Below are 25684 nucleotides of genomic sequence, written 5' to 3'. Positions count from 1 at the left end.
TTATTTGTAGATTTGTTTTACTGTTAGTCATCTTTTCAGTATCGAGCGGTTCTTATTTATACCATTACTATGATTTAGTTTTTCTATTTTCAGTTGTTGCTCTTTCGTTATATTCGCTAATTTCGTAAAATTGTTTTTTATGAGGACGTTATCTGAAACATAATGATGTTAAACTATACGATACAGTTATTAGAATTTAATTAGATAGGCAAATCTTAAATGTTTTGAAAGTTGTCTAATTACTATTTTATATATCCTAAATCTTTCTGCGAACATAGTATCTTATGTGTACTAAGTTTCTAGCATTAAGATAAATCATTTTATACTACCCGCTATCGAAAAATACTCATACTCTTTTACTCTTACAGTGAAAGCGAGTTCCAGAGTCATGACGACGTATATGACCTATTTTACACATGCTTTGCCTGTCTTTCAGCACATTATATCAGCGAAAATGCATACAGCTGTAAGTATTAGTTAAATTTTTCAATAGACATATAATAATTATTTTATTTAAAAATCGCTGTGCACAGACCCCACTCTTGTAATTGATACTACTTATTATAATTGTAATGTTATTTTCTGTTGGATTTTCAAAACAAAACTGTGATACTTAAGAAATGAAATGGGAACCTTAAAATAACTGGGTTTTGCTTTAAAAATTACCTAGTAATTCCTTGCAAAATCCATCTAGCTTTTCCAGACATTAAGAGGAACAGACGGACAAATGGATAAGAATGTTCAGTTTTTATGGAGGTATCACATATACTTTCATACGCATAAAAACACTAATAATTTGTTATTTAATTCTGTAGGATAGAATAATTCTACATTTATTGCACTACAAATAGAATTGGTATTGTAAGTTCGCTATGGTATGTGATTTAATATTAGGATGTCTATTCAAACAAAGCAATTTACTATTAAATCTTTAATATAGTTAAGAAACAGTTTGAAATTATTAACAAAGATTAAACTATACATCAATTTTTATTATTTGAAATCTGTATGGAGTCGTGGACACAATTGTATATTTTTTTTTCTTTTTAAGGCTATATGTAAGATTCCTAAGTGGGTATTTACACAGCAGTAGTAATGTAACTTTTGATATAAAAAAATAATGCTATTAAGTATTAAATATACATTTTTATTGGCTATAATTTTCAGATATAATATATTTCTTATCATTATGGAGTATTGTAGACATGAGTATGCTTTAACATTGTGCAATATTAAGAAATATTTATTACTTCTTAAACTTAAAAGATAGCATCTGAAATAAATTATGCTCACTTAGAAATAAATTGAGAATGATTATAATGAACTATTTTAATTATTCACAAAAAATTCACATATTTTTTTAGTTTGTTATTTCGATTACGTTCCGACAGTGTCAGCTGTTGCCGGCGGCTTTGCCCGCAACGTAAACCCACTTAAAACACAGAGTTACATTACTAGATTTCATTCTATTTCTCGAACATCCTTTCACCGTCTTCCAACCATTTGACTAGCTCTAAGATTAAATAATATTTTTGAAAAACAGCCTTCAATAGTAGAAGTCATGTGGTAAGAAACATAAAATCGAATTGAGAATATCCTTCTTTTAGAAGTGCATCAAAAGTCGCCTAAAATATTCCGTATGAAAATTAGAGTGTATGCACGTTAAAGTTCTTTCAAAATTTATCTAGCCTTTACAGACATTGTCCAGAGCAAACAGACAGACAGACATATTAATTTTTCTTTTCCGAATTTTCATAAACTATGTATATCTTTTAAATATAATTTGGAGTAAAATTTGCAACTAGATAAAATGAACTGTCACATAAAAAAAAATGTTTTTCTCTTATACAGTACCAGTCGATCAACTTGGCGCAGCACGGGATGCATTTAGAATTATTCTCGGTCAAATCCTCAAAAAGCTTTCTGAAGTTGGAATGCGCTACGATGACGCAAACAACACGGCCGCTTCTAACGTGTCCATAAAACAGGTATAACTCTCCACTGATTGATAAAAAATAAGATTCATTTCATCAAAAGATTGATAGAAAGTATCAATAATAAATATATAGGCTAAATACCACTTACATGTATGTTACAGCTCCTACTGCCTATTGTGGGGCTATGCGGTATCGATGGTGGAGGCCTTCCCCAATCTGATCTGGTAATACTGACATCACTGCTCAACAGTGCAAAACTGCCTCCGCATGTCAATGTAACAGGTATGATCGAGGGTCAATGACACGTGATATAATAGTATTTAATCAGCTAAACGAACTATGTATTACAGAAACACCGCCCACTAAATCTTCAGTTATACCAAGCCCAATAACATCGTTGGCGTCACAAACGACATCGACTGAGAAGCAGGCTCCGACAAGTACCCAACGTCGTTCAGACGCTTTACTCGAACAATTGACACTGCCCTTAAGAAACCCTGTGAGTGCGACAGTCCAGAGTCAACCGATCCCTGGGTCCATGCCTCCCGGAAGCAAGGAGAGCTCAGATAATACCAAAGATGGGAACGCGTCTCAACAAGTTGCCGTCGATAAGAAGGTATGTGAATTAAGAAAGGCATATTAATGTACTTTTTTATGTTACAGCCTTGTGACTCACCATATTTTTGTTAACAGAAGTGGGTTGCATCTACGTGTTCATCACTACTCATGGAGCTGAGAGCTGGCTCGGTGGTACTGAAAGTGTGCTTGTCTCTATCCTGCCTCCAGCGCTACTTGAACCGCTGGCAGAACGCCAAGGAGAGCGCCATTGTACCACAGTTTAACTCTGATGCCTCACTGTAAGTCTTAACTTGATTGTAACTGTATTTTAAACCATTTTTTATACCTTTGTTTAATATGACTAAACATTTTTGTTACAGTCTTCACTTTCTAGTAAACGAGGTGCATGTGTGCCGTCTCGCTCTCTCCCTACCTTGTTTAGAGCCATTCACTCCAGAGCGTATTTCAGCTCTCAGCGACATAGCTACCGCGTGGTTGTTATGTTGTGCTACAGCGCAGGTAACTAACAGGAATATAAATTGTTCACACATAATCAATTGATACAACACTATTTATGTCTTGACATTTCGGTTTCAGGCTTCCCTACATCCAAAGGACGAGGAGAGCGAGCAGCAGACAGCAACTCTAGTCGAAAGCGCACTCAGTCTTTATAACACAGTTGGAGAAACGTTTAAACAATCTACACGCGCTGGCGGCTATGTAAGTATAATTAATCATCAATTTTATAATATATAGGAATATTATTAATGTTGTATACTCTTTCAACAGGTATATCAAAACCACCTGATGATCGGTGCCTGGGTGCTGGTGTGCGGTCTTCATCACGTGCTGGCGGGCGCTCCCGGCCCTCCCCGGAGCCCTGCAAGAGTTCCCTCGCGACCATACAATCTGACTAAGATGTTAGTAATGTTATTAATATACCCTCACATCCATCAGATAGAAGACTATTACTATTGATAAGTCACCTAGAAGGTTCTGCTTTTTAGTTAGTGGAAATCAATTTCTAAGTCCCCGCAGGCAATATCGCGGGTGAAAACTGAGTGACAGTAAAGTTTAAATTCATTATTATAACAGGCAGCAAGGTCTCAGTGTAGTGTGGGTGGCGTTGGGCGGTCGCTGTCTATCGTGGATGGGAGCGTTACTGTCGGACGCGCGTCTGGAGGCTATGAGTGTGACCACTACAGCCGGCACGAGCTCGCCCGCGCCGTTACAGATCCTCGCTCATCACACCGCTCACCAGAGGGAACTGAGACTGGCCACCGCGGCGCCCCTACACCAGGTACAGATTCATATTATTAATTACAGTCAGATAACTTATGCTTATGATTTTCACGAAACCGCTGGCATTAAAATGGTATCTAAATTGCATCGGTTACTTAACGGAAACGTAATCCTACAGTATTAGTTTTTTTTTATGAATACCCGCGAAAGTCTTAGATCACATCTTAATCACACTATTGCCTCCGACTGACTTGATACAATAGGAGAGTGTATATAAAATATATTCGGAAAACGCCGTTTTTTTGGACCATGATTATGTGTTAATTTTGAATAATATTATATCCTCAGCTGTTAGTCGCGCTAGGCGTTGTCTGCTATCGCAAGGCCACCAATTTGAAGCGCGCGGTGGTGCAGAAGCAGCATCAGGACGCGGACCCGGACCGCTCTGACTCTACCGTTTACTTCCAAGACATGATACTGTGTTCCGAAGACTCTGAGACTGATGATGGTACACACTCAATACATGTAGAGTCAGGTTTAGAGACCATTCATAACAATTCATGAAACATCTTTTATTACACATAAAAAGACCTCCAGAATCACAATTCCCGCTTTAATATTATTTTTTTCACGTCGCTCATATGCAAGTTTAAAAAACAAGTTGTATATGCGAATGTCTGATATATAACATCACTACCTGCGACACAGAGAGTCATAACTATTGCTTGTCCTTTATCTAGTAACACAACATTATATGAACGAAAGCTTACATATGTTTAATATGTCGTTGACATGTGTAGAGGACAGCGAACCGCTGTTTGGGTTGTGGTTTGAGTCGACCCTCGTGGCCCCGGATGCCATTGACAGCGGGTTGACTCGAGCCGGCGTCACGGACAACAACGACGCGAACGACGCCAACACCAGAACGCACCAGGCCATCGTACCGGACAAGGCAGAACCGTATTCCGTATGTTATATCGTCACACCCCTATAAGATTATACATTTTTATTTTACCCACAAATAAAGTTATGTCAGTAAATTTACTATACCATGCTAAGCTGTTTCTCTAGAAACACAATGTTGCTTTTATCTTTTATATATAGGAGTTTGTCATATTGAAAGTGGATAAAATAACATGAAAATGAAATAAGTCTTGTTTGTGGAAGCGATACTAAAAACTATTTCATTGATTGTAGCAGCTTTCAGCTCTTAGCCTTTAAAGATACTCAGTGTAGTTAACTCAAAATGATATAAAGTATTTTCTCTGCAGTACATAACGTTAGCCACGGAGGTATTCAATCTCTTGACCGAGGAAATCATCAGTCAGGGCTCGGACCGCCTGGGATCGAGCGCGCTCCAGCTGCACGATACACATCAAGCGCTGTTGGCCGCACTCGCCAAGGACCTGGACAGGGAAACCGCCAGGACGGATATTGGTTTGTATTGAATTATGGACCCGTATTGGAACCATTATCAACTATATCATACGAAGGGATGGATGTGGAGTGATGTGAGGCCTACGCAAAGATGGACGGATGGCGTGAAGGAAGACATGAGTGAAGGGGTGATCGTTAAGATGGTGGCTGATAGGCGAGAATAGAAGATTAGAACATGTTGTGCCGACCGCACGTAGAGACCAGAGCTGGGGAAATGAAGATTGGAACTATTATCAACTCTTTTTTTGTTAAAAAGGATCTCCACACATCGGTTGACTAGAGAGCATGCTGCAGTTTGGTGATAGTCCATACATATTATCGCAGTCCGTCTGGCTTGATTGTGCCCTTGTTTATGCATTAAGTACACTTTCATAAAAAATTACCAACGTCATAAATCATACAAGAAAGTAAATAAATTATCATGACTGTTATAGTTTTATTGAACACTAATATGGCTTATGCTGCAGGCACCATATCATCTTGCTTCGGCGCTCGCCTGGGCTCGCTGTACGCGTCGTTCAGCTCGGCCCTGGTGCGATACTTGCATAATTTGAGCGGCGCGCCCGCCTTCGCATCTCTGCAACCGGCTCTACACCAGCAGCTACTGTCATCTGGATCTGATAGGAACAATATGACGCCATTGCAGGTGATTTCTTCATATAAAGCCTCCAATATTACAAAAGCGAAAGCTTGTAAGGGTGCGTGGATGTTCTGATGTATGTTGTTTGTTTATCCAAAAATGTCTTAACGAAATTTGATGCAACATTACAACAGCTCAGCGTTAGATATCGGGATAAGACGTGAGCTAATATTTATCCAGGACATCCGTGTTGTTTACGCTGAATTATCTTAAAGAATATGATTCCGTATTTTGTTTGAATGGTGTAGACTATCAATGGCGATACAGGTTAATTAAAATTTCTATTGTTTAAAACGCTACACACTTCTCTTTGAGCCCAAGTCCAAGGTTCTTGTTGGCAAATTCGTAAACAAAGTCTAGTTTTCATATAAAATCGTGATTTTAAATTTGATATAAAACCAGGTGGGTCCGCGCGTAGTAAAGCTACTCGGCGGTATGGTCCTGAGCAAGCCGCCAGCTGATCGCGAGAACAGCATCCTTGTGATGTGGCACAAAATTGTACACACGCTTCAGGAGTGTGCGTTACAGGCGCAGCCGAGTACAGACCATGACTATGAAGGTACGACGACATAATATTTACACCCTTGCTTTACTCTGTTGTTGTTTGATATTGGAAGGTGTGACGTCTTTGTATTGCTGAAGAGAATGCTTTAAAAGGGTTATTATTTAAATAAAACTATATTTGTATGTATATAGCGCTATATTCCTTTCTCATATCTTTCAGATCTGAATGTGGAACATGCCCAACTCTTAGTGTACCTCTTCCATTCCTTGACATTGATGCAGAAAAAGTCCGTGCTGCTTACAACATCGAATGCGATCATAAAAGTAAGTGTTACGTAAATAAAACTCTCAACGTTAACAAAATATACGCGACAAAACTATTTATATCAAAATTTACTCAGGTGGTGGAAACTCTCGGGATTAATGACAGGAAACGTTCATCTACCTTGGCCCCGCACCAGCTCATGCTGGCCACAAGACTGATGCTCTTATTGGAGTATCTCATGAAACATCTTTACGACGCTCCGCAGACGTTACTACAGCAAGTAAGAATATTTCTTTGTTTACATCATTATTATATGAGTCAGACCATAAACATTATTTCTATATATTATCTTTCATCAGATTGAATGGAATCTCGTGATCGCCCCCGGACTCGCTCAACCAACACAAGATGTGAATAATATCAATTTAAAGGCGGCTACAGACAGCGGACAGATCAAATCACGTATATATTGCGAAGTGCCCTACATCGAGCAAGCGTACCGACGCCTGTCTCAGGACGAGACCTCTATGAGACCAAAGTTCTACGCCCTCACTAACGCTGAGATCAATAATCAGGTAAAATGCACAGAATTAAAAGTCCACTTTCCAATCTAATGTACTCATTAAAAAAATCTAGTGATTATATATTTAGTATTAAATATATAATCACTAGGCACCATTCACAGATTCTCGGATACTAGAAATTATCTAGAAAAATGTATGATTTTTTCTTTACATTCCAGGAGAATCCTAAACTAGACGGTCTAGCGTGTAACTTCGTCCTGGGAACTCCTCACAAGCTGAAGTACCCGTTGTTGTTGGACGCGATTCTCTCTCTCCTGAACTCGGCCTGTATGTGCGACAATACAGCCTACAGCACGAACCCCACTGCCCTAGCGGCTTCACACTATTGCTTCCAGACCGCTTGGAGGTAAAGAAATAAACAGTTACGCCTTAAAAAAATTGTATAAAAATACACTTGTCCGTCTATAAATACAATTAATGCTGTTGTAATGAAGTCGAAGACTTGTTTGTTCGAGGCGCTATTCCCATTACTATGCAAGAATTTATTATTTTTGTGATTTTTTATTTTTATATGGCATTTGAATTCGTGACAATTCTAACCAGCATTGCCCAACTGATATTAATCTTATTTAACAGAAAAAGGCTAGCGCTATTGAAACTGAAATATTGAAAAATACAATTTTCCAATATTAAAATATAACGTATAACGTTTCCAGGCTAGTGGTGAGTATGCCTCCCGCCACGCCGCATATGGACAAGCTGCAGGCGGGTATCGCTGCCGAACTGCCGTCGCCGCTGCCGTTACACGCGCTCGTGTGGGCGCCTCGGGCTGATAATAAAAAGGTGTTCAACCCCTGGCTCAAGGACGCTCTCGTTAAGCAAGGGATGTACACACAGGTAAGTAGAAAACTAAATCTTAATATATGCGCTTTGTAGTAACTACATTTTTATCACGTATTTGTTTCTTTGACAGTATGCTGAAAACTTGCTGTCCGGCGTGAGCGCGTCCTGTGATAACATTAAATACACAGCCTGGCTCGCCTCTGAAACCATAAAACATCTTAAACAGAACATCACCAGTGAGTACCTTCAGCCTTCAGAGACGAAGACATTTATATATTTAATGATAAAAAAAATGTTTACCTCGTGATATTCGATTAGGCAATGGACTGCCATCTCTCCTCGACGTCATATCATGCGACGCCGCCCTCGTCAGGCTCAAGATATGTCTCGTGGATTCAGCCACCGCGTCGGAGGCGCATCAGTTCATGCCTGATCTGTTGGAATTATTGGAAACGATCCTGGAATGTTGCAGGTATGATGGCCCCAATAATAACGTTTTATATGTGGTGGAAAACGAGCATAAGCCGATACCTGGATCCCTATTGAAATAGTTCCACGTGTGTTACTATAATAGAAACATAGTGTTTAGGAAAATTTTTAATATTAATTCATATTAAATGGACTCGGCTTAAGCAATTTCAAACTGAAGTTCTGCAGCAAACTGCTATATATAATAATAATAATAATAGTTTATTGTTTCAATATAGTTTTGTTTACAAAGTGAGTGAGCAGGGCATCCTTTTAAGCAGAAACTACTTGTGTTAGGACTTAGGGCACCATGCTTTTCCATTAGATTTAACAATACTTTAGCAACGCCTTATACAGATATCTCTATTTTTCTACTAATTATAAAACATATTCATCAGACTCAGTGTAAGTATGGAGCTGGACAGCTTAATGGAGACGTCGAGCAACCCGTCGGACATAGCGGTGGCGAACGTCCGCCTCCAGGTGTGCGGCAGCGCGGGCGTGGCTCACACTATGACGTCAGTGGGCGCGCCGCCGGCTCTCGGCACCTGGCTCAAGGCTCAGCTGCCGTCGAACGTCGCGGCCGCCATAGATTCCTACGCCACGCCGCCGCCGTTTGCCTGTATTAACTTGGTATGTTGTATCCATTTTATCGTTTTATCATTTCAGAACATGTTTTACCATCAATATTGATTTCCTTTCTGAAGTATTTCGTAAGCAATACCAGAGAAATTGTTTCAAAGATTTAGAGCATTCAATTGTCTTACATAATTAAGGCTTATATTGTCTTCATTATTGATGGCTAACCACCGGCCGTCCGCCGTGGTCACTTTAATTACGTTTATATATATTAATTATCTACTATTGTTTCATTATGAATCTAAAATATATTTTTTTGTGCCAGTCGATCTACGAGAGTCACATTATACCGTCAGAAAGTGCAGTACTCAAATTAGTGTCCTCCCATTGCGAGTTAATTAGCAGCAACAGCAAGTACTCCATCGGCACCTCGCTTATGATGTTGGCGTATTCGGCTTCTAAGCTCCTAGAAGTTGGCTCTAACAAACTGGCCGATAGCCCGACTTTAACGAAGAAGACTTTGGATTTGATTGTCCCAGCTTTGGTAAGAGCTTACATGCTGAGTACATTAACCATTAAATGTTGGTAAATTCTATAAATATATATATATATAATTTGTTTAGACGGACGGGCGACTGGAGTTCCTGTCAGAGCCTCTAGCCGCAACCCTCAATGCTTTGGTTACACAAGCTAACAGAGCGGAACAACTTGTTCATGAACATGTCTTGAAGACCACTTACACGGCGCTCATAGAACACCTGCAGCCGTCCACGGAGAAGACATTACGTCATATGGTACGTATTTATTTACTTTATAAACGTTTTTCTTGTCTTAAATATACATTGTAATATTAATATTTTGCTACAGGTGAAATATTGGGAGAAAATACTCGAACGGCCAGTGGGCCGTGTGGCTTATGAGAATGTGTTCGCTGATAACACTGGATACGCTCTCGGCAAGATACTTTTATCCGCCCCGAACGCTAGGAATCCGTATACGGAGAGAGTAATTAAGTAAGTTTGGAAATAAAATGGTTTATAAGTGTCCCTACAAAAATATTATTAAGATGTATGTTATTGATGTTTGGTTAATGTGCTTCAGACTTTTCATCAAGATATTCAGCGGCTGCGACACCTCGGATATGAATAGTCCTCTTTGCGTGTCCGTCTGCAAATTTATCGGCGTGGCTGATCACCAGAAGTTATTAAATCTTCTGGCCCACATCTGTTTGGTTCCACCAGGTAAGTGATGAAAAACTATATGATAATAAAATTATATTACAAAGTTTATATTGTTACTGATGTGGTAGCGTCAACAAACGGCAACGTAGCCACAGCGAACGGCAGTCCAGCGGAGACAGAGCTGCCAACACCGACATCTTCAGCTCCCGACGGTAACCCGGCGTCGCTGGCCTTCCGGAACGCCCTGCAGTCCGTCTTCCGAACAGACAACGATGCTAGGAACGACAACGTGAACCGCAACGATCAAGACTTACCAGTTTTCGATACGCCGTGAGCATTGATAACAAAGATATGTTATCTTAGAAGTCGGTCATAATAATAACATGAAATCAAATTTCAGTTCTCCGGCTCCGAGAGCACAATCAGAAGCGGCTCAGCAGTCTGGTGAGTTATATAAAATCTATGTATGTACATATATTTACCTACTCCAGGAAAGAGGTTTCTCAATCGACAGTATATATTATTTTATGTGTTCGCAAATCACCGTCCCCCATGAAACGATTTTGAAGATTCTTCTTTTGTTGGAAATATAATATTAAATATTGTATCAAACACAGAGAGCTGCAGCTGGTCGGACGGCAGTAAGGAGAGTAACGTCGTGGCCGTCCCCGAAGGTCCGACCCCCACGTCCGACTCTACCAATGATAACGCTACCCTACTCAGCTTATTGTGCAAACACATCGTGCATCACGGGTGAGTCTAAGAACCGATTTATAAAAAATATGTAGAATATGCTGTATGAATAAGTCCATCTTTGTTTTCTAATCTAAATCAAACATGTGAGTGAGGAGCGGGAGCTTGAATTTTATTTTTCATATAAAATTCGTTTAGGATTTTAAGAAGAGATACATCGAAATAATTCTAATAAGAAAGAAGTTTATAACTATAATTGGAATTGAATTTCCTAGTGGCGACAAGGTGAGCGAGCGCACACTGCTGGCTCTGATCGCCGTGTGCGGTGACTCGTGTGCGCCTCACCTCCTGCGAGATATGTGCCGCCTGGCTGACGGACACTTCGGGGCTGATCATCGTCATCTCTTCCCCGCAGCCATCGCTTGGTTGTCCGCATGGTAAATCATTTCAACGCCTCTATGTTATACTTAATATTATATATATGGGATCTGTTTTGTGCCGCTTCAACAAATGCAAAAAAAACTTGTAATTAACGATGGAAACGATATCATCACAGTGTGGATAACCTCAGCAGTGCGGAAGTATTGGAGAAGTTGGAAGAGGGTCAAATAGATGCAAGCTTGACTCCCCAAATAGAGTCGGCGTGCGTGTTGCTCTCGTACGTAGCAGACGCCTTACACGCTATCGGTACTTCACAGCCTCATAGTGAGTACATAATATAGTTTAATTGATATGCAAATTGTAATGATTTTAAATACAGAGAATATTCATGAGTATTTTTATTAAATCAGCTTGGCGCTCTGTGAGTCCCACTTGGGAGTCACCTTCAGATCTCGGATTTGACTTCGACTACACCGACGAGCAACAAGACGATGACGACACGAGCGCTGATGATTCTGTGAGTGTTGTATATTTATGCTACTTACATGACCAAAAAAGTATCGCATTTCTCTTCTCTCACAAGATCCTCCTTGGAGCCAAAAAAGTACAAAAAATATAAAAAAGGAAAGAGTTTCAGTTTTTGATACTAATATATAGTACTTTGATCATAGGACGAAGAAGCCATGCTCCAATACAAGCTGTGTACGTTCACGGTGACGCAGCGGGAGTTCATGAACCAGCACTGGTATCACTGCCACACGTGCAAGATGGTGGACGGCGTCGGCGTGTGCACGGTCTGCGCCAGGGTGTGCCATCGGAACCACGACGTGTCATACGCCAAGTTCGGGAACTTCTTCTGCGACTGTGGCGCCAAACCTGACTCCAGGTTCGAAGTTGTTAGAATATTGTTTGACAGCAAGATTGTATTGTTTGAAAACAACGTTTGTGAGTCACTCAAGTAAAATGGATATTGTCTTGGGAGAAGCAGCTGTCAAGAAAACGTTGCTATATTAAAATCTTCCCTGATTTGTTAGCAGTTATTAATTCTGATTACATTATGAATGTAATCATAGATATAAAACATATGTACAAAGGAACATTTTAGAAACATATATTTTACATATGGAACAAATAATTATATATGTAGCGAAACCATATCATTTAACACATGTACATATATATAATAAATTATCGGTTCACAGCTGTCAAGCTCTAGTGAAGCGCTCAGTAACACTAGGCGGCGCGCGCGGCGCTGCCGGTGGTTCAGAGGACACGCCCCCCGCACCCTCCATCCGCAGGCGACCCTCGAGCCCCACGCCGCCCGCGCTGCTCGCGCCACCACGACGACCTTTACTTGCTCACTATATACACGGTATTCTCCCGACACTATATATAGGAGGATGAAATATGTCAGAAAACAAATGCCTTGAATTTCATTTTAAATAGAACCAATAATATTAAACTAATATTGTCAACTCTATTAATGTATCTATTCTTAGTGCTTGTCATTTCCTATTCTTTTAAAATAACTTTATGTTTAGGTTGTCGTCAGTTCCTGTTGTCGTACGGCGGGTGGACGTCGTGTTTGGAGCGCGCGAGGCGTCTCCTGAGCGTGTTGGCGGGTCCGGTGCGGGCCGCGTGTGAGCGAGGAGCGGCCGTGGGCGCACACGGACGAGCACAACGAGCTCTGGCTCAACTCCACCTTGGAGAGAAGCGGTTTACTAACACTGATTCTCTCATGTTACCTACTCTAGGTATATTTTGACGAAATGTATATATATATATATATATATATATATATATATATATATATATATATATAGCATAGCACTATACTGTCTAACATCCAACTTATGATTCAATAAAGTAATAAGTGGTTGCTGAGCTCAGATTTATTGCGCTCTGCAACCGTCAAACATAGACCGCATATAATCCGAATACGTCTTTGTTTTTTTTTTATTTATTAAGTCTTTAATGCATTTTATTTATTATTCAATAGGATCCCAAGAGGGCGCTTTCGAGAACGTCCGCATGTCTTACACGGGTGAAAACGGTCAGACTATCAGGCAACTGATGTCGGCGCACAAGCTGAGGCGGGTGGCTATGTGCTGTCTCGCCTCGCCTCACGGGAGGAGACAACACCTCGCCGTGTCACACGAGAAAGGTAAATCATTGCTAATTCTAAAATAAAGAAAAACATTTTAAGAATTCTCAAGTTCACTCAAAGTGACATCTGCATGCGTGTAGTAATCACACTCAGATAATATAATGTTGAATATTAACCACATCTCATTGTTATATAGGAAAAATAACAGTACTACAACTATCAGCTCTCCTGAAACAATCGGACTTTTCAAAACATAAGTTGACCTTACCGCGTTTGTCCTCCGCTCCTATACCCTTCACTGTGCTGAGTCTCAGCGGCAACGCCTGCAATGAAGATTTACTGGCCGTGTGTGGACTGAAGGAATGTCATGTCCTAACTTTCAACAGCGGCGGTAAGTTAAGAATAATTTGTATGAGTTATGATATCTAACTCCCGACGGGAAATCTCGTCTGCCCTGACCACGGCTGCTGCAAAGTAACCGAAACGTCAGGAGTATGTAGTTTTAAAAATAACAAAACGACGAGTAGTAATCCGAAAATATTAGGTCCATTTAAATTATGAGTTTATATGGAAATTATATGTAGATAAATATTAATTCTTGTTATACAAATCAGGTGCCGTAGCTGACCACCTAGTCCTCAACACGGGTCTCGAAGCAAACAATTACGTTATCAAGGCGATTTGGCTCCCGGGTTCGCAGACGCAGCTCGCTCTAGTCACCTCAGACTTCGTCAAGATATTCGACCTCAGCAAGGATCTCAGTAATCCAATGCATCACTTCCTTGTACCTAGTGGAAAGGTATTTTTTTTTTTTTATAAATTGAAATCTTTTAATTTTTTTTTATTAAAGGTATAAATAGTTTTTTTTTTCACTGTAATAAAATAAAATTTTCTTTGTATTTTTAGGTGCGAGATGTAACATTCGTAAATCAAGACGACGTAATGCATATGTTGTGCATGAGTTCCGCGGGACATATCTACTGGCAGCCGATGAGTGAGGAGTCGAGAGCCACGTTGGGAACTTTCTATATTACGAATACTCTCGAAGTTTTGCATCCTGAAATCCAGGTACTGAGACGACTCAGCGATTTGTGTAATTAATTTAATGTCAGTTAAAATTCATATAAAAAACTATTTTGTTTCTTATCGTCAGGATGTCGCTGGATTGGTGGGCGGCGGTGGAGTGTCGATCTACTATTCTCATACGCTTCGAATGTTGTTCTTCTCATACGCTCAAGGAAAGAGTTTCCTTGCGCCACTCAATAGCGTCGAAGATAGCGTCAAAGGTATAAATAAAGGTCACAAACACATTTAAGGTTGTGTTATGTAATATTCTACTATGTAAAGTTTTTTTGCGTTTATAACAGGAACAGCGATGATAACGCTTTCGTCCCCGGCCCAGAAGGAAGGTCGCAAGGCGGGTGTCCAGTCCCTATGCCAGTGGGCGGAGGTCCCCGCACACCCCGGCCTCGTGACAGCCGTCATGCAGGCCTCTAACAACCCCGTCGTACTCATGCTCACACCCAATAACATATACGTACAAGAGATTAAGGTGGGGCGTTCTGAAACTTTGCTTCCATAAATCTATAATATAATTGTTCTATAGATATTTTTAAAAGTGTATAAGTTCGAATCTTTCTTCTTATAGTAACTAAATCTTTTTTTAAATATTTCTATTATGTAATTTTTTAGTCATTTTAAACTATTCCGAACTTACACCTATATATATAAGTACACTACCGGTCAAAAGTTTGAGACCACTATAAAAAAGTGGAGAAAAAGAAATAAAAGTCAATATTTTTAATACTTTTTGAAAAATAGTTTTTATTTTCATGTTGCTCACAAGATTCAAAATTAAAATTATATTACATGAAGTCTTGAAAAATACTATGTTTGAAAAAATACACAAGTGTTTTTATACACATTTTTCATCAAAATAGCCTCCTTTACATTTAATGACCTGTTTAACCAACCTTGGCATGCGAGCAATTAATTTAATTATGGTTTCTTGCGAGATATTACTCCAGCTTTCTTCTAATGCTTTCCACATGGCCTGCTGTGAAGAAGGACATTGTTCCCGGACGTTTCGGTCCAGCTCTTCCCACAAAAGCTCTATAGGGTTAAGATCGGGGCTTTGGGGTGGCCATGTCATATTTTTCAACACCTTTTCTGATTGTTTATTGTCTAAATAGCCCCTACATAATTTTGAACTATGCTTAGGATCATTGTCTTGTTGAAAAATAAATCCTTTGCCGATTAACCTAAGCCCGGAGGGAATAGCATTTTTCTCCAAAATTTCTTTATACTGCTCCTTTTTCATAATTCCTTTAATTTGCACCAGATTTCCAGTTCCATAGCCTGAGAAGCAACCCCAGATCATAACAGATCCGCCACCATGCTTGACAGTCGGGACTACACACTGTGGCATCATCTTTTCTTCGGCAGAACGTCGAACGAAAATTCTTCTTTTTGAACCGAATATTTCAAATTTAGATTCGTCACTCCAAAGTACTTTTTTGAAATCTTCTTCGGTCCAGTCTCGATGGGCTAGGGCCCATTGCATCCGTTTTTTCTTATTCTGCGGTTTTAGAAGAGGTTTTCGAACAGCAACGCGACCAAACAAGTTGGCGTCTCGCAACCGTCTTTTCACTGTAGATACTGACACAGGTTTTTCCCGAGACCTGTTGACTTCAACACGAATTTGTGGGGCCGTTAGGCGTCTATTTCGCTTGCTGGTTACCACAATAAACTTGTCTTCACTAGAAGTAGTAGCTCTTGGTCTTCCGGAGCGCGGACGATCTTGATTACTGCCAGTTTCTTTGTACCGCACAATACTGCGATGAACACAAGTCTTCGATAACTTGAGTTGAGATGCAATCTCACGTTCAGATTTGCCTTCTTTATGGAGAACAACGATGGCAGCTCGCGTTTCAATACTAATTTCGCGAACTTTACCCATTTTAGAGACGTCTTCACTGTAGGAACAACGAAATCAGATTACCTGCAGATATTCGTAGATAACCATGAAAATATGGGGTTAAAATAAAAATTCTAAAATATTTTAAGAATTTAAAACAATCGCATTGTAAGTTAAAGTAAAATAAAATAATTGTCAGTTGCTGCAACGAGGTAATAATTTTTTTGACAGGCAATTATCATCGGACTCTTCCTGGGCTCACATTGAGGTTTGGAAACAATGGTTGTTTATTGCCTTTTCCTTATCTTAAATACAAAAGAATAAGCTTTTAGGTAATCTTTATAAACAATAGAACATACAGGTGTGCAGATTACTTTTTATCACCAATGTTTTGAAAATATTTACTAATAACAAAAGTTCTTTATTAGTGGTCTCAAACTTTTGACCGGCAGTGTATATATATAATTTAATTCTCGTATATGTATTTACATTCTTATGTTATACGACCTTCAATGTAATCTAAGCGACTCGGCTCAAGAGGAGGACGACATGAATCTGTCTGAGTAATGCAATAAGCTATATAAATAAATGTTATAACAATATATACAGGTGACCCCAGCTAAAGCCAAGATAACAGACATGGTAGCGGTCCGTCACTGGTGTGGTGGCGGTGAACAGAGGAGCACCTTGATACTGCTGTGTGAAGACGGCAGTCTGCGCATGTATGCGGCCTCCAACGACCATACTGGCTACTGGCTCTCTTCCGCCATACAACCTGTTCACGCTCCGAGGCGAAGACCGAGACTTCTCACCCATCACAAGGGCAAGGCCCAACAGGTAGGCGTTTCTACAGACTGTAACAAATGTATGCTACTTTATTGGATAATATCGGCAGCGCTAAATTTGATCTGCACCAACAGGCTGCTACGAAATCGAACTCCAATGGAACACCACAGTTCCCGATAGATTTCTTCGAGCACTGTGTAGCGCTGAGTGATATTGAATTTGGAGGGAATGACCTGCTACAAGTATATAACACGGCTCAGATCAAACATCGGCTTAATACTACCGGTAAATATATATATTTTTTTAATATTATATACAATTATTTAAATATTCCGTATGCGTAATTATTTAATTAAAAATGATTTGTAGGATTATATGTCGTGTCAACGAAGATGAGTGGATTTACTATGGAGGTGAATAACTCTGACCCAAATATGGTTATTTGTGGTATCCGAGTACTGTTAGGCAGTCAAGACGCTGGTAGGACGCCCTCATACATAGAGGTAATTTGTTCATATGAAGATCATAATTTAAATGGCCTATTTGGACTTTTTTTTTTACATATTTTTCATGCCATAGGTTTACGGTCGGTCGATCCAAACGATAGTAGTCAGGATGCGTTGGTTCGACATACCGCTCACACGCGAAGAGTCTTTACAGTCAGATAAGAAACTATTGATTAACTTTGGCCCTTCACAAGAACCCGATGGTGTGACCATGGTGGATTCTGTTAAAGTAAGTTGAAATTTCTACAACGGAATTATATCTGATTTATTTGCAAACTGTCTGCAATGATGATTAACATAATACTTATATATATGACTTCCCATAGGTTTACGGGAAGAACAAAGAACAATTTGGTTGGCCAGAAGAAAATGAAGATCCTTCTGCTTGCTCATCGTCTAGCAAAGTGGCACAGGTACGTAGGAAACGCTCGCATCATAAAAAAAATAATTATATACGATAAAAAACCTGTTTAAGTATGAGTATTGTCTTTATTAATTTATTGAAGAATGGCCAATTTCTTATATTTTGGATAATGTTTGTGCATTTGCATATACGTTATGTTGTTTTAAAAGATATCTGTTAATAAGGAGACGGAGACCAATAGCGGCGCCTGGAAGCCGAGTCCTCTGGAACGTCTAGCGTGCGCGGCCTTAGAGGCGTTGGAGCTCGGGGCCACCGCCCCCGTCAGTACCGGCGCAGCCGCGGGGGCTGAAGCGGGCGCTGAGGCTGCTCGTAGATTGCTCTGCGCCCCCGCCTCTCCTCATCTTCAAGCACGCGCCCAGTGCCTCCTTAGAGCGGTCTACCAAACACAGTACCATCAATTCAAGGTCCGTATTATTTATACATATAATGTCTGTTTGTCTCTACCATATTTACGCTAACGGCATACCAAATTGTAGTCAAATAATAATAATTATCATCATCACCGAGTGATAGGAATGAGTTGCCTATAAGATATTACTTCATCATAATTTGTATTATTTTAGGACCAATCTATCCTGCGGTATGTGTGCACGTCACTACGCGAACTGCGAGACACTCCGGATGCGCGTAATGTCGACCCAGAAGCATATTTCCGACTCGTACTGTTGGCGAGAGGCGTCGCAGTCGCCAGGCCGCAACACCTCGTCAAATTTAGCGCACCTACACCACCGAAGCCAGCCAATGGTATAAACACTAATATTAAAGTTAATTTGTCCCTTTTAGTTTGACTTTTTCTTAATGTAGGAAATATTTTACAGGTGATTGGTCCACTCTCTGGAAGGGAGACTCCCAAGATGATACAGAGCGAGAGCCACACCTATGTGCACTATTAATCAGCGTACTATGGAAATTAGCTGCTTGTCGCAACCGCGCCGGCGGCCCTCCAGGAATACTGTCGTATGGCTTGAGACACTCGGAACACACTTTACATGCGCTCGCAGACACGATCCATGCGTTTCAATTGCATGCTGACTCGGATTGTGTGAGTAGAAAACTTAAAATATATTACATTTTATAACATGACACGGATATATTAAACGAATAACGTTTTAGATCGATTTTGGAAATGAAATTTATATATCGCTCCTGCTGGCTGAAGACCAAAGTATCAGCTTCGGAACCAAGGCGGCTCTCATGCGGGTCTTAAGACCACGTATAAAAAGACGCAGAGTTTATATACCATCGCCCCCGAATACTCCAGGTGTGTAAATCAAAAGCGATCCTATTTTATCAATACATAATGAAATAAATTATATATATTAAATGTTAATATTTCCCTCAGGAGCGGGATCATCAGTGACAACAGCACAGCCCACCAGTTCAATCACCGAGGCCGCTGTGTCCGAGTCCGAACTAAGCGCTAATAGAGACGAGCAACAGGAAAACCAATACATGGACGTCGACGATTCCCTCGAGCCAATGGTGCTGTTGGCTCCTGACGGAGGTAGGTTTAGGTTACAGTATGATGCTTACAGGCAGGCTCGTGGCATCATTCATTCTGTGGCTTTAACGTTAATAAGCAATAACATTTAATAGGACTTGAGGCGTTGCTGGACATTCCCGCTGATGCAGATGACGAGACTATGGTGGAACTGGCGATAGCTCTGTCGCTACAGGAGCAAGGCCGCCGTGCGCCCGCCGCCCCCGCCGCGCCCCCCGCCCCCGTCCCGCCCGCTGCACACGCACATCAAGCGTATAGCGATGCCACCGCATCGCCAAACGGGTTAGCTAAAACTCCGTCTTATAGTATCTAGTCCATGTTAAACTATTTTCTCATTTCACATCAGTTAGGTTAGATTAGCCTTTATATATAATAAAAAATATGGATTTAAAAAAGAAATTACATCCATACACCTAATTATCTATTAGTCCAAAGCCGGAAAACATACCATCATATCTTCTGATGTCTGCCTTTTTCGAATTTTATTTAAATTTATTTTTCCTCTTTACCGCTAAGTTCTTTCCTCATAACCCGTGGGAAAATTATCAGATTTGTAGTCTGTACACATGTGGTCGACAAGATGACTGAAGAATATACATAATTTGTAGTTTCCCAAATTGCATCGAATCACCTGATTGTTTTTCATGTTTGTCTCCTGGTAGATCTGACGACGAGGGCAGCACGGCCGCCACAGACGGCAGCACGCTACGCACTTCCCCCGCGGAGGCGGGCGGGTCTGCTGCCTCGGACAGCGGAGGATCAGCCGCGGACAGCATCGGAGGAGTGTCAGGAAGGAGCAGCGCGTATGGTAGGTCGAATGCAGTCACGTATACGCTTTGACGCACCGTACAGTTGTTGGAATGAAGTATCGGTTTGGGAGTACTTGCGGCCTATATAGAGAATTCTTTATGGACTCGTAGAATTAGTGCATGCATTATGTGAGCTTATTGTGTGTTGTAGGCGAGGTGTCGGCGCCGGCAGCGATGCCGTGCGCTGCCATGGAACCCGCTGCGATGCCAGGCTAGTATAAGATGTGTTTAGAGATGTTTGTGATACGGCTATAACACGTTACGCATAATGTGCAGATTGGTATTTCTGAATTAATTAAGTAGAATTGGTTTTGAAATTGAGGTTTTATATTTTTTACCCGCACAAGCTTATATGTATGATAGTATTTTTTAGGGTTTTGAATGTTTGCTATGCACAAAAATATTTACCATAATAAAAACAGCAGGTCCATCGAGTTCATCTCAACCAATGGCGTCTACGTCTAGAGCTGCGGAAGCCGAGAATGAGAGTCGTAGATTACACGCGCTCCGCCTGTCACTCTTATCAGCGGCGTTGGACACGATACCCACACTGAGGACACTGCCCGGTGTACGCGCCATTCCATTTATTCAGGTCTGTATTTCTTAGATTTTACAAATATTACCTCCAAATAGAAAACAAATTAAAACAATCTCCTCATTCAGGTGGTCCTGATGCTCGCTGGTGATCTCGACTCCAGTATAGAAGCAGATCGTGCGGTGTTGGACCGTTTACTCGAAGTTCTAGTAGCCGAGTTGGACATACAGCCGGAAGAATCTGCCAGTGGTGAAGATCGCACTGAACGACGCGAGTTGCAGTTGGCAATCATGAGATTGGAACTGCTGGTTTCCGAGTTAGACGCACAGACAGAAGAACATTCACCTCCTGTACACGAACGGACTAACAGGAGGGAGCTACAACTTATAATCATGAGATTACTGAGTAAGCGGTTTTGCTAGCCTGTATTCAAGCGCTATAAGACTTACATCTAAAGCATACCGAAGAAGTCATTCATATTTTTAGTTGTAAATTACAAATACAACTCATTGATAGAAACTCTATTAACTTTCATTTTGTACAACGATGATACTGTAAAGAGTTTTATTTTTAGCTTCCACTGTGGAAGAAACGTAAAAATGCATGGAAATGTAATTTTTTATGCTGCATTCAGGTGTACTGATGGCTCGCTGGAAGAGCTGCGGAGGTTCGGGCGGCGTGAGCGGCAACGCGGTGGCGCGGGGCGAAGGGGGCGGCGCGAGTGCGGCACACGTGTCGCGTCTCGCCGCCGCCGCGCTCGTGCGGGCCGGAGCCCCCGCACACTGCTACAACGTCCTAGCCGCGCTGCTACCCTACTGGAAAGAGAAAACCAGCAGTGAGTAACATATATCTCTATAATATATACATATGTGTGTGTATACATATTTATGTGTGTAAATTACTATAGTTGTATTGACTCAGTGTACTGTTTAAAACATCCATGGCATAAATACTATAGTCGAGAACATAATATGCAGGTACAATTCTCTGATACCATTGTAAAAAATGATACGAAACACCATATACTTTCTGTATTTAACAATTGGTATTTGAAATCAGCAGCGCTTCAAATGCAATACACAACTACATAGTGTTCTGTTTACTGGCTTACAGTCTAAAATCATAGTCATAACTTTAAAATCCATGTCACTTCCGCATTATATCAAATCCTGTCCTGTGACAATTTACTTTGTGAAAACAAAGATAATGATAAAAAACTGGCATTGAAATTACAGCTTGGTTTGGAATCGACCGTTCCTTGTTCTTATAGATAAGTCAACTCATTAAATATCTAGAATACTAGTATTCGATGGATTCAATAAAAATCGTAACTGTATTTTTGAATCGTCACAATCGTGCTCCCAGTCATCAACGATAAATTATTTTTAACATCTTCAGACTCCAGCACAACAACGACCGTCCAGCCGCTACTGAAACCGCAGCCACCACAACCACTACCTGACATGCAACCCTTCTTTGTCAAAGAGTACGTTAAAGGTCAGTAAAAAATATTGTACATTTATTCCTTTATGTGTGATGTTATATGTCTGGTTAATTTTAACTAGATGGCAGCACTAAACCTTTTTAGTTCGATCTTAAGACTATGCTTCTACATGTATGATTGTATGATTACCCTTCTTCAAAAATAAAGTGTTTATCCAATTAATTAATTTGTGTGTATTATTTAATTGTCAACACATTAGAAGTTATATAGCATATGAGATTAAATACTGAATTTAAGTATAATTTCTTTGCAGGTCACGCTTTGGACGTTTTTGACAATTATCCACAACTGGTGATGGAAATGGCCCTTCGCTTGCCGTGTCAGATACACAAGCACTGCGATCCAAAACACTTCGATGCTCGCTGGCGCACCCTCCTCTGCGAGTACATGATGAACCAACAAACTCCACTCAGGTAAAAGTCAACCTTATTGCAACCATCAAAATATACTATATCTATACTCTTTTGCTTTTTGCCTAATATTTAATTTAAATTTTCAAATTATATTTTTTTTGTACTTATTACAGAAAACAAGTACGTAAACTACTGTTGCTTCTGTGCGGAACCCGAGAGCGATATAGACAACTTCGTGACGTACACGCTCTCGACACACATCTGAACGCGGCACGCGCCCTGCTGGCCACGGACCCTGCGTATGACAAGCTCGTTAGACTCATGGAACATTTGAAGGTATAACAACCAAAATAAACCTATCAATTATGTTCTAGTATTAGCCATAACGTTACTGTTCATTTCTTTCCCGTTAATATTTTCAAACTAAAAAAAAAAACATATCCTTGTAAAATAATGAATGTCCACAGGCATGCGCGGAGATAGTATCGGCTCGTACTGGCAACTGGCAGTTGACGTGCAGCAGCGAGCGGCGGGAGACGTTGTCGTGGTTGGTACGAGTAGCACGGCGCGTGCACCCTCACGTGGCGCCCACAGTACTACAGCTGCTGCAGGCGGCACTGTGTGCCCCCGCCGCACCCACCCCCTCCACGCCCGTGGGACCGCCCACTTCCGTCGCCAGCGCTGCTGCCTCGAATAACACAAAGGTAGGAAGTGAAACTTCTAATGTGACTTCCAATGAGGACAACAACAAGACATTACACGTTCAAAGCTTCTGGGGCGGGGGAATAGAAAGAGACGGAGCGAAAGTCAGTCAGTTGTGAATTGTAAACAATGTTAATAATGTCTTAAAGAAAACAATACGAGTTAACTAAAAATTGTATCCTACCCTTTACTATTTTCATTTCCACATTAGGTAATATCACTTCTTCCATCCGGAGGGACCCCACGCACTTTTTTTCTATTCTTATTGTTGCGTTACTATGTACGTGCTACATGAATAAAGTTGATGACATGTATCGTTATCTCATTGGTACTGGAGCTATAACCCTACCGTTTGTTGTACAGAACACCTCTGAATGGCCAGAGCGAGAACGTAGCACCGAGAGCGACGCCTTCGTATCAGACGGCTCCAAATTCCAAGATCAAAGAGTGCCGCAACTAGTGCAACAGATTTTGAAACAGGTTTCAACCGCATATATAATCAGTTTGCTTAATGAAGCTTTCGGCCAACTTTTTAAATGTTTTCTTAATACAATTTTTGTTACAGGTCAGTCAAGATGAACTGAGACTGTTCGTAAAGGCATTCCTACTGGAAACGAATTCGACTGCCGTTCGCTGGCAAGCTCACGGTTTACTTCTCGCTATATACAAGTGAGTTTTGTTCGATGTACTCTGAGCTATCTTGTTATATGAAGGATTTTATTTAAATCAATTAATTTTCCAGTAATTGCTCTCAAACCGAACAGTCATCCATGGTGTCCCTGTTGTGGGGGTTGTGGCCTTCCCTGCCGCAGTACGGTCGCAAGGCAGCCCAATTCGTAGACCTACTTGGATATTTCACTCTGAAGACGCCCAATATTGACACTGAGGTTAGTTACTACATTTAAGCCGACTTCTGATAACCATACAGGATCAAATCTAAAACATATATCTAATCTGCAGAAGTACCTCGGTAGCGCCGTGGAACTGCTCCGCAATCAAAACTATCTACTGTCATCTCACGGTAACGCGTCCTTGTACGCCGCGCTGGGAGCGTTCGTTGAACTCGACGGATACTTCTTGGAGTCCGAGCCGTGCCTCGTGTGCAACAACCCCGAGGTGCCCATGGCCACCATCAAGCTACCCACGATTAAGGTTTGTCATTACCATGGATAAAAACATTCATCCGGGGGTAAGATTCTTTGGATGTCGTTCAGTATTTAGAAGCTTTTGTAACTTCAATGTAGTTTAATGTGTGTCAATGTTTTGGTTACATTTGATTTTTGTTTCTTAGTATTCGTATGAACATCCTATACGAGAGATAGATGTAGATGGCGTAGTATTGATTGTTTTTTAATGCCCCAATTCCAGGAGTAATTTTTCTTAACATGTAACGTATGAATAGCATACGAACCAGTATAAAATTGTAGATGGCAGTATAATATTTAGTATGCACATATGCGATATGAAAGGCATGCTGAAGCACACAGTAACTAGCATGTACCGATCAAATAAGAGCTAATCGCATATACCGGCCGCAGATCGACTCGAAGTTCACGACCACGACTCAGATAGTGAAGCTCGTGAACAGCCACATGATCAGCCGCATCAGCCTCAGGATAGGAGACATCAAGCGCAGCAAGATGGTGAGGACCATCAACTTCTACTACAACAACAGGACGGTGCAGGCTGTGCAGGAGCTCAAGAACAAACCGGGTCGGTGTTAAGCTATGGATATATTTATATACTTTAGTACATGCAAATATTTTCAATGTTAAATTAACAATGTTAAATTAACAGACTGTGTTGTACATAATACTTTTGTAATGGAAATCCTAGTTTTAATCAAGAATTTAATTATATGAAATTTAGATTGGAACAGATATTCTAGTATAATAATATAAATTGCAATGTAAAAATTATGTTTTAAAAATTAAATTCGAGGAAAACTAAAAAATTTTCTCCAATGGTAAATTCCTAAGTAGTGAGAAACTTTTTTCAATTCCATCAGGTATGTGGCACAAAGCCAAACGTGTGCAGCTGCAGTCCGGTCAATCCGAAGTCCGTGTAGACTTCCCCTTACCGATCGTCGCCTGTAACCTCATGATGGAGTACGCTGACTTCTATGAGAATCAGCAAGCTACGGGCGAATCACTGCAATGTCCGCGATGCTCTCAATCAGTGCCAGCGAACCCCGGAGTGTGCGCTAACTGCGGAGAAAATGTATTCCAATGCCACAAGTGTCGGTAAGTTAGTGTTTTTATTAGTGAGAATATAATCAAGATTAGTAC

At 40.6% G+C, this 25684-nt stretch overlaps 1 protein-coding gene across 8 annotated transcripts in view; it reads left to right on the top strand.

Annotated features, from left to right (window-relative positions):
- LOC116778711 (E3 ubiquitin-protein ligase UBR4) overlaps nucleotides 1-25684 on the top strand; it is a 36706-nt gene that overhangs the window by 154 nt on the left and 10868 nt on the right. For 2 of the 8 annotated variants that reach the window (XM_061527132.1, XM_061527129.1), the window contains exons 2-68: nucleotides 369-466; nucleotides 1852-1988; nucleotides 2099-2219; nucleotides 2288-2553; nucleotides 2631-2794; nucleotides 2876-3014; nucleotides 3093-3215; nucleotides 3285-3415; nucleotides 3591-3795; nucleotides 4086-4245; nucleotides 4538-4704; nucleotides 5009-5174; nucleotides 5642-5820; nucleotides 6217-6373; nucleotides 6539-6642; nucleotides 6720-6863; nucleotides 6943-7158; nucleotides 7326-7513; nucleotides 7824-8004; nucleotides 8081-8186; nucleotides 8269-8422; nucleotides 8817-9051; nucleotides 9323-9541; nucleotides 9621-9791; nucleotides 9865-10010; nucleotides 10099-10238; nucleotides 10307-10508; nucleotides 10579-10622; nucleotides 10796-10931; nucleotides 11147-11308; nucleotides 11428-11576; nucleotides 11663-11769; nucleotides 11924-12138; nucleotides 12455-12624; nucleotides 12794-13006; nucleotides 13252-13416; nucleotides 13556-13750; nucleotides 13974-14158; nucleotides 14266-14427; nucleotides 14513-14645; nucleotides 14727-14911; nucleotides 16886-17113; nucleotides 17197-17347; nucleotides 17432-17565; nucleotides 17642-17797; nucleotides 17895-17981; nucleotides 18157-18396; nucleotides 18556-18736; nucleotides 18811-19034; nucleotides 19106-19253; nucleotides 19335-19496; nucleotides 19589-19775; nucleotides 20156-20301; nucleotides 20454-20513; nucleotides 20725-20894; nucleotides 20966-21242; nucleotides 21472-21672; nucleotides 22236-22334; nucleotides 22595-22754; nucleotides 22868-23030; nucleotides 23162-23398; nucleotides 23760-23876; nucleotides 23962-24065; nucleotides 24139-24283; nucleotides 24357-24548; nucleotides 24935-25109; nucleotides 25405-25639. In XM_061527132.1, the coding sequence (XP_061383116.1) occupies nucleotides 369-466; nucleotides 1852-1988; nucleotides 2099-2219; nucleotides 2288-2553; nucleotides 2631-2794; nucleotides 2876-3014; nucleotides 3093-3215; nucleotides 3285-3415; nucleotides 3591-3795; nucleotides 4086-4245; nucleotides 4538-4704; nucleotides 5009-5174; nucleotides 5642-5820; nucleotides 6217-6373; nucleotides 6539-6642; nucleotides 6720-6863; nucleotides 6943-7158; nucleotides 7326-7513; nucleotides 7824-8004; nucleotides 8081-8186; nucleotides 8269-8422; nucleotides 8817-9051; nucleotides 9323-9541; nucleotides 9621-9791; nucleotides 9865-10010; nucleotides 10099-10238; nucleotides 10307-10508; nucleotides 10579-10622; nucleotides 10796-10931; nucleotides 11147-11308; nucleotides 11428-11576; nucleotides 11663-11769; nucleotides 11924-12138; nucleotides 12455-12624; nucleotides 12794-13006; nucleotides 13252-13416; nucleotides 13556-13750; nucleotides 13974-14158; nucleotides 14266-14427; nucleotides 14513-14645; nucleotides 14727-14911; nucleotides 16886-17113; nucleotides 17197-17347; nucleotides 17432-17565; nucleotides 17642-17797; nucleotides 17895-17981; nucleotides 18157-18396; nucleotides 18556-18736; nucleotides 18811-19034; nucleotides 19106-19253; nucleotides 19335-19496; nucleotides 19589-19775; nucleotides 20156-20301; nucleotides 20454-20513; nucleotides 20725-20894; nucleotides 20966-21242; nucleotides 21472-21672; nucleotides 22236-22334; nucleotides 22595-22754; nucleotides 22868-23030; nucleotides 23162-23398; nucleotides 23760-23876; nucleotides 23962-24065; nucleotides 24139-24283; nucleotides 24357-24548; nucleotides 24935-25109; nucleotides 25405-25639 (11019 nt within the window). Of the gene's footprint in view, nucleotides 1-368; nucleotides 467-1851; nucleotides 1989-2098; nucleotides 2220-2287; nucleotides 2554-2630; nucleotides 2795-2875; nucleotides 3015-3092; nucleotides 3216-3284; nucleotides 3416-3590; nucleotides 3796-4085; nucleotides 4246-4537; nucleotides 4705-5008; nucleotides 5175-5641; nucleotides 5821-6216; nucleotides 6374-6538; nucleotides 6643-6719; nucleotides 6864-6942; nucleotides 7159-7325; nucleotides 7514-7823; nucleotides 8005-8080; nucleotides 8187-8268; nucleotides 8423-8816; nucleotides 9052-9322; nucleotides 9542-9620; nucleotides 9792-9864; nucleotides 10011-10098; nucleotides 10239-10306; nucleotides 10509-10578; nucleotides 10623-10795; nucleotides 10932-11146; nucleotides 11309-11427; nucleotides 11577-11662; nucleotides 11770-11923; nucleotides 12139-12454; nucleotides 12625-12793; nucleotides 13007-13251; nucleotides 13417-13555; nucleotides 13751-13973; nucleotides 14159-14265; nucleotides 14428-14512; nucleotides 14646-14726; nucleotides 14912-16885; nucleotides 17114-17196; nucleotides 17348-17431; nucleotides 17566-17641; nucleotides 17798-17894; nucleotides 17982-18141; nucleotides 18397-18555; nucleotides 18737-18810; nucleotides 19035-19105; nucleotides 19254-19334; nucleotides 19497-19588; nucleotides 19776-20155; nucleotides 20302-20453; nucleotides 20514-20724; nucleotides 20895-20965; nucleotides 21243-21471; nucleotides 21673-22235; nucleotides 22335-22594; nucleotides 22755-22867; nucleotides 23031-23161; nucleotides 23399-23759; nucleotides 23877-23961; nucleotides 24066-24138; nucleotides 24284-24356; nucleotides 24549-24934; nucleotides 25110-25404; nucleotides 25640-25684 lie in introns of all 8 variants that reach the window. The other 6 variants (XM_061527127.1, XM_061527125.1, XM_061527130.1 and 3 more) reach the window with 5 other exon arrangements.

Source organism: Danaus plexippus (assembly GCF_018135715.1).
Source record: "Danaus plexippus chromosome 3 unlocalized genomic scaffold, MEX_DaPlex mxdp_34, whole genome shotgun sequence".
NCBI lineage: Eukaryota > Metazoa > Arthropoda > Insecta > Lepidoptera > Nymphalidae > Danaus > Danaus plexippus.
This window is presented reverse-complemented; position numbering and strand designations above follow the sequence as displayed.